The sequence below is a fragment of the Rattus norvegicus genome, chromosome 4, assembly GCF_036323735.1.
Source record: "Rattus norvegicus strain BN/NHsdMcwi chromosome 4, GRCr8, whole genome shotgun sequence".
Taxonomy (NCBI): Eukaryota; Metazoa; Chordata; class Mammalia; order Rodentia; family Muridae; genus Rattus; species Rattus norvegicus.
Window position 1 is genome coordinate 70,953,598 of NC_086022.1, and position 8,407 is coordinate 70,962,004.

Consider the following 8,407-nt stretch of genomic DNA (forward strand, 5'->3'; position numbering starts at 1 on the left):
TTTCCCAATCTGTTGGTTGCCATTTTGCCCTAATGTCAGTGTCCTTTGCTTTACAGGAGCTTTTCAATTTTATGAGGTTCCATTTGTCAATTCTTGATCTTAAAACCAAAGTCAATGGTGTTTTGTTCAGGAAATTTTCCCCAGTGCCCACGTGTTTGAGGCTCTTCCTCACTTTTTAGGGAGCCGTATTGGATTTGGGTCTGGCCGTTTTGTGACTGCATGGCTCAAAGTGGCTTGGTGACTCTGGGCTGTTTGGCCACAGATATTCACCCCTAAGATGACTGCCATAAAGTCTTGAGATTGTTGGACAAAAGCCTCTCCCATGAATTTACGGCACAGGAAGATAACATTCAAGGGATGCCTCAGCTCGAGCAGATACCAGTTATCTCCTGAGTCAACACCCGGTGTCTCCACCGCCTGACCTCATCGTCTACCGCCTGACCTCTTTGCCTCTGCTATCACTGCCTATACCCTCATCCCTCCATCCTTCGTGTTTCACAAAGGACACTCCCCCTACCTGAAAGTCTTAAAAGCTGTAACGTTCACCCCAATAAATGAGACCTTGACAACAGAACTTTTGTTTGATCTCCTTTTTCTCTTCACCCCCCATTTGGCCCACAGGTAGAAAGCCTCTTCAGGACGCTGAATAACTGGGTCCCCGCTGGCGGGGACATCAGTTTTTCTTCTATTAGTTTGAGTGTATGTAGTTTTATGTGGAATTCCTTGATTCACCTGGACTTGAGCTTTGTACAGAGTGATAAGAATGGATCGATTTGCATTCTTCTACATGCTGGCCTCCAGTTCAACCAGCACCATTTGTTTAAAATGCTATCTTTTCCACTGGATGGTTTTAGCTCCTTTGTCAATGATCAAGTGACTATAGATATATGGGTTTATTTCTGGGTCTTCGATTCTATTCCATTGATCTACCTGCCTGTCTCTATACCAATACCTACAGTTTTTATCACTATTGTTCTATAATACAGCTTGAGGTAAAGGATGGTGATTCCCACAGAAGTTCTGTTATTTTTAAGGATAGTTTTCGCTTTTCTTGTTTTTTTGTTATTCCAAATGAATTTGCAAATTCTTCTTTCTATCTTTATGAAGACTTGGGTTGGAATTTTGATGGGGATTGCATTGAATCTGTGGATTGCTTTTGGCAAAATGGCATTTTTACACTACTAATCCTGCCAATCCATGAGCATGGGAGATCTTTCCGTCCTCTGAGATCTTCTTCATTTTCTTTCTTCAGAGACTTGAAGTTCTTGTCATGCAGTTCTTTCACTTGCTTGGTTAGAGTCACCTTTATTCAACAAATCTAGAAAATCTGGATGAAATGGACAATTTTCTAGACAGATGCTAGCTACCCAAGTTAAATCAGGATCAGATAAACCATCTAAACAGTCACATAACTCCTAAAGAAATAGAAGCAGTTATTAAAAGTCTCTCAACCAATAAAAGCCCAGAACCAGATGGGTTTCAGTATAGATTTCTAGACCTTCATAGAACACCTAATACCAATACTGTTGTTGTAAAATTATTTTTAAAAATTGCTTTCTTTTGCCCTGCTAGATGTGGCACCACAGTGCCCCAAGATTTCTGCTAGACATCTTGCCAGAAGCACACATCCCAACTCTATGATGGCCCAGTGTCTCTGTCACCACACACTCTCCCAATTCAATTCTCCACAAGAAAGAACACGCAACCCAATAACCTTTGATCCAATTGATAAGATATAACTGCCTACGTAAACATAGAAAGCCCTGTACACATCTATCCCTTAAGAACACTCATAACAACCGGTAAATGTACAGTGTGGAATCTTAATGTCAGCCTCCATGTTCTCTCCACAGCTTCTCCACAGCTTCTCCACAGCCTTCTCCTGTCTCTTCCTCCTTTCCATTCCAGTCTCCTCCCTTCCCTCAAACTTTTCTCCCACCCATCCTTTTTTCTTGTCCAATGACAGGCTTCGTTCTATCCTGTATCTGCCTCACCTGTATGATCATCCCACACAATACTTTCCAAACTATTACACAAAATAGAAACAGAAGAAATTTTCATTTTTTTCACCTTTTTAAATAGGAACTATTCTTCCTTCATAGTCTTCATCTTGTCTATTTTAGGAAGTGTATGTTCAGAATTACAATTTTTTTTCTTTGTGCCTCATTTCTTCCAGTTCACATAATATTTCTTTTATTTGTCATGTGTATAAAAACTAGATTTATGTCAGTACATTGTATTAAAGCTGTACAGTTTTCTATCTCACAATCACTTTACAGAGTTTTAAAATATCACCATATCTATGTTTTATATCTATTTTCCCAAAGCCTACAAGAAACATTAACAATCTGCTAAAAATGTCTCTGACTTTTGTTTCTCCGTGACATAGGGCACACTGCAGAATAAATGTATGAATGTATTAATAAGAAGACCATGATGTCCCACATCCTCAAACATAAGATATACAGTTTGGCATCTAACAAAAATCTAAGCTTTGCAAAGAAGGAAGTAAATAGGACTCATCACTAGGAGAAAAATTAATCACTAGAAACCAGCCTGTTTCTAAATCAGCTGACTGTGACATTAAATAGTGTAACTGTGGCATTTACCTCAACCTGTCTGCAGAAATGAGGAGACATGCAAAGAACCAAACCAAACTTCCAGAGTAGAAACTGCAGTGTCCGTGGTGAGAAATAGCTCCCGTAAGTAACAGTAGACTGGATGTTCCAGAAGGAAGGATTAATGAGGTTGAAGATGATGTTGAAAAGGAAACACAGAGAAAATGAGAATAAGCTATAAATGAAGTGAAGATACACAAATAGTCAAATATGCAATCAGGGATTGCAACATAATTTTTTTCCATCTTTATTAACTTGGGTATTTCTTATTTACATTTCGATTGTTATTCCCTTTCCCAGATTCCGGGCCAACATCCCCCTAACCTCTTCCCCTCCCCTTCTACATGGGTGTTCCCCTCCCCATCCTCCCCCCATTACCGCCCTTCCCCAAGAATCACGATCACTGGGAGTTCAGTCTTGGCAGGGGCAAGGGCTTCCCCTTCCACTCGTGCTCTTACTAGGCTATTCATTGCTACCTATGCGGTTCCCTAAAGGATAGCTAGCTGTCTGCAACAACAATTTCAAACTTCTACCTTCCTAGCTTTCTCTATTGTAGGTTGGTTTGTGTTTCCAAATGCCCATAGGCTTCTCCACTGACAGCATCCAACATCAGGCATTCTGGGTATTTGCTTTTACCAGGTCCTACTACTTCCAGGGGCAGCGGATATCTAATGATTAGTTTATGCCCACAGGCAAAATTTGAGATTTCAGCAAGTACCTGGTACTGTCAACAACTCTGTGATGTTTTCTGAACCACCACTGATGCTTGATTTGGAGAGCTTCCTTCCTCTCAGCCTGTGGAGGTACAGTAGGGTGACTGCACAACTGGTCACTAGAGGGAGCTGTGGACTCACTGAGGAAGCTGCTGCCATTTCCTCAGAAAGTGAACGCAGAGAGCTCTGATTTGGAGTTCACAGTAGGGTATTAGCTGTGGAACCAGATATAGTGTTGGCTCAGGAGACTCAGAACAGGGCAGGCATGGTCAGTCATATCTGCAAGCCCACTTTGCATCAGCACAGGCAGCTTAAACTATAGTCTTGGCAATCTAAAACCATTTAAAGCTAGGAGAAGGGAGGAAAGCAACTGCCTCAGAGAAAAGCATGAAGGGAATTTCCCACGCACCGCCCTATTTATTCAGGACAGCCCTCTCTCCTTCCACTAAGCAGGCTGAGGATAAAGGCAGAAGTGGGCAGACAGCAGTGTATACTCAGGAGGACAGAGAGCCTGTGGGAGTAAGCAATCACTGACCTCTCAGAACCTGACATCACAGGTAATGAGATGAAAGGAGGAGAGAGAAAGGAGGAGCTGCTTCTTGTTTTCTCACCAAGGGCCCCAGCATCTTGAGAAGAAGGATGTGTAACATTGCATTCCCTGACTCTGCCTGGGGCCCCACCCTGCTCTCTTGGGTTGCTGTCTTTCTCCTGGGAACAAGTAAGTACTGGGTGCTGGCAGGATTGATCCTGAACTCCTCTGCTTCGGCTGCTGCTGTGGCTGCTGTTGCATAGACCTACTCTTTCTCTAGCTGCTCACCCCTGTCTCCTTCCTCCACAGATCCAGCAAATTCTGGGGTGGTCCAGTCTCCAAGACACATAATTAAAGAAAAGGGAGGAAGGTCCATTCTGAAATGCATTCCCATCTCTGGACATAGAAGTGTGGCCTGGTACCAACAGACTCAGGGACAGGAACTAACGTTCCTCATCCAGAAATATGAACAAATGGACAGAGGGAAAGGAAACCTGCCCAGCAGATTCTCAGTCCAGCAGTTCAGTGACTATCACTCTGAGATGAACATGAGTGCCTTGGAGCTGGAGGACTCTGCTGTGTATTTCTGTGCTAGCTCTCTCCACAGCCTTACAGAGCTACTGGCTTTCTGTAATGTAATCTTCCCTTCACAGCTGGTGACACACTAGAGAGGGGTTGGGCAATGCCATGAAGGCCTGAACATGGCCCAGAAATGATTTTACTTCTATTCTAATTTCCATATGGTCTACTGGAGCCAAAATAGGTAATTCTAAACACTGAGATTGGCCTCAACCCCACCAGATGTTCATTCCTCTCTGACAATATGCTTCAGCTCCTTGATAGTTGTAGAAAACCATATTCTGTGCTGGGTGTTACCCTAAGCCACATTTTTTATGACAAGGATAGACATTAACATGCCCATTTGGGAGATGAAGATTTCTTTGAATTTCAGTAGAATTCTGAATTGAAACATACACCTCTTTGCCTTCAAAGTCATAGTTCTGAATATCCTTTGTGCTCCTCAATTTGGGTAAAAAATAAAAATGGAGCAGCTTGATCTCTTGTATTACAGTACCTACACAGTTTAGTTTGTGAGTGGTGGGATCCTGACAGCTTATAAATATATTATATTAAGCCAGATAATATTTTCTTGAAAATCAAGATGAGGCTTACATTTTCAACAAAAGGAAATTTGCTATTCGACAATTAAACTATAAATTAAAAAGGAATGCAAAGGACAGTTTTATGCAGATGTTTCTATGTCCAATGAAATCAGGGTAATGAGAAAACTCTCATTAGTGGTAGATCAGCCCTTATTTTTGAAATGTTTCTGAGACCTATGAAATTTTATGTCCCACTTTCCAACCAAGTCTAAAATAGAAATCGCCATTTTCTTGACCTGTCTCAACCATGGCAATGGCCTCATTTGCTGATGGCTCCTGGTTTCTGGAGATCAGCCATGTTTTGGACATGGAGAACAATGTCCTTTTTGGAATGGTCAGACCCTGTTGCCACCTTCTTCATATGGGAGCTCTGCTGATCCATTTTATCTCTGTTTCTGGGTGTGAGTCCTTCCTCACCAGGGCAGGGTTATAAAAAGTTTCCATCAAAACCCCAACAGGATGCATGGACAAGAAAAGAAAGTTATTACTGAGATATTATCTATGAAGGAAGTAACTGAGAAATGCTTTATCTAGGAAGGACCCTGTACTGCCTTTGAGTAGTGGTAAGTGTTGTAGTTTGGTAAAGTAATGACAAAAGTGATACAAGAGCTCTTGGACTATGATAAAATTCCTTGGGACACTAAACACACAATTTGTACTACTAGGCAAACCACTTACTCACATGACTGACTTGGATTTTCTCTTGAGAGAAAACACAGGAAAAAAGACTTGGGCCCACTATCCATAGCCTACCTGAAACAAAGGGAGAATTTCTATGAATGAGGACAAAATATAGGTTGAGCCTAGACTATGGAGCTTGTGTCCCTGAAGTGGTGTGAGAGATCTTAAAGCAAGTGTGCACATTGCAATGAACTCTACCTGGATGCTTTATAAACTTTCGGGATGTCACATGGTTCTTGTAGCCTTAGGCTGGACTGAAAGTTTTATTCAAGAATTTAGGCAAAATGAAGAATCAGAACAAGCCTCATAGAATGCAGCATTTTGTGAGGATGCAATCGAGATTACAGTATCAAAAATTAAGCCACATAAGCTAAGGAATTGTATCCTATTAGGAATAAAATAAGCCCAATATGTTGACTGAAATCATAGAAAGAGAATATGAAAGTATAAATACAATACAAACCATAAATTCTTCATGTTCTGAGCTGACAATTTGTGTGTTTACACTACAAATATTATTGTATGGTTTAACTATGTGATTATAATTAATAGTAGAATTGTTTCTGTAGAGAAGGGGAGTGGCATGTTAACTGTGCAGCTTGAATATTTGTTGGAGACAATGATATCACTAAGTCACTGAAAGCCACAGCTCTAGTGTCCCAAACAGGGCTGGCACACAGACGTGACTGCATTGATCCTGAGATGGGCTCCAGGACCTTCTTTGTGGTCTTGAGCCTCCTCTATGCGAGTGAGTGATGGTCAGGCCAAGTGTGCTCCTTTCCCCTGAATGCCTAAGTCTCTTTGCTAAGATGCCATCATCAGGCTTTGACTTTCTCTATTACAGAACACATGGAGGCTGCAGTCACCCAAAGCCCAAGAAACAAGGTGACAGTTACAGGAAAAAATGTGACGTTCAACTGTCACCAGACTGATAACCACAACTACATGTACTGGTATCGGCAGGACATGGGGCATGGTCTGAGGCTGATCCATTACTCATATGGTTCTGGCAGCTTTGAAAATGGAGATATCCCTGAGGGGTACAAGGTCTCCAGACCAAACCAAGAAAATTTCTTCCTCACGCTGGAGTCGGCTTCCCCCTCTCAGACATCTGTGTACTTCTGTGCCAGCAGTGAGGCACAGCAGTGCATGGCCTCCTCCCCTCTGCACAGAAAGGAAATTAGGAAAACAACTTGCATGTGTGCCTCAGGAAGTCCCTGCCTCTATAAGAGTTGCTGAGCTCTGACAAACTAGGACTCTTCCAGCATGGCTTTCTAGCTACCCTCAGGTCATTCTAACACCTTTTCGTGGATGGTTGTCTTAACTCAACTTCTTGTTTCTGCTTTCAAAGACAAAAATGAATTTTTAAGAAGACAGTATTCTTTTTTATAACATTCCTGGCTGGCCTGGAACTAGTATTGTAGACCAAGCTGGCCTAGTATTTAGAAGCTTGTGCAATCATGTCTGGCTGAAAATGAATCTTTCATTGAAGTTCCTAATGATGCATTTATAACCTCACAGCCATCATTTCAGTCCCACTGGCCTGCATTCAACTCTTCAGCCATCTTACTAGCCAACTGAGTCACTTAGATGATCTCTTTCCAGACCATGTTTTCGCTATAGGTCTGCAGTCTCTTTTGTATAGAACAAGAACCCATAATGTTGCATGTCATTTCCCTTCACTCGTTGGTGTCATTAGCCTTTAACCAGCATCCCCTGATGTTTTCTTAATCAGCAAAATTTATCTACATTCATGTTCTTCTTCATATATGCTGTGGTATTTTCTAGTCTGGAGATTTTTTTCCCTAGGACATTTCTTCTGCATGGAAGACATACCTTTCCCTCTTGTTTCTAAATTCCTTCTCCCAGTGAAACTACATTTCAGGTTTTATTACTTTTCTTTTACCTTCTGAAGATTTCAATTTATTAACATTATTTCCTCATTCAGTTCTTCCTCTCGCATGTTTTGTTCTCCTTTCATATTTTGTGACTTCTTTTTCTTTAATTATTATTATTTCTTTGCTTTTTATATGGATGGTGTGATTGATTGAATGAATGAATGAATAAATAAATAAATAATAAATAAATAAATAAATAAATAAATTCAATCTACAAACTCTGTAGGGCTATATATTTTTAGGGCTGCCCACTTGTGATTGGACAACAATGAGGAGGATTCATCTTGGGAAAGACTAATAGACCCTATTTCAGTAATACTTAATTGCAAAAAAGAAACTGGCACAATTGCCATGCCAGATTTATATATATATATATCATTCTTTTGCTCTAATGTTTGAGTATCTTGTGCCAGTCGGTGGTAATTGGAAAACTCCTGTTCATCACATTGCATTTTACATAATGAGAAACAAAACAGAGTCAGCATGGATTTTGGAGATTTGTGTGATGGTTATCTTTCTGACGTCATGACAAATCTAAGAACATAAAGGAAGGAGGTATATTTTAATTTTTACCTCAGTGTTTCAAAGGTTTTGGACTATGCATACATGGACCCATTGCTTGGCCCTGTGGCGAGGTACAACAGACCAGGAAGAAAATTGTGGCAGAGCTGAGCTGCCCATCTCATGACCATTAAGGAGAAAGAGGAGTAAGGGTAGATAGATAGATAGATAGATAGATAGATAGATAGATAGATAGATAGATAGATAGATAGATACGTAGGTAGGTAGGTAGATAGATAGATAG

At 40.9% G+C, this 8,407-nt stretch overlaps 1 gene segment (V, D, J or C); it reads left to right on the plus strand.

Annotated features, from left to right (window-relative positions):
• The first annotated feature begins 3,516 nt into the window (after positions 1-3,516).
• LOC120102258 (T-cell receptor beta chain V region C5-like) lies at positions 3,517-7,823 on the plus strand. The segment is given in 2 exon segments: positions 3,517-4,049; positions 6,549-7,823. Coding segments are annotated over 2 exon segments (474 nt in total).
• Positions 7,824-8,407: the final 584 nt, after the last annotated feature.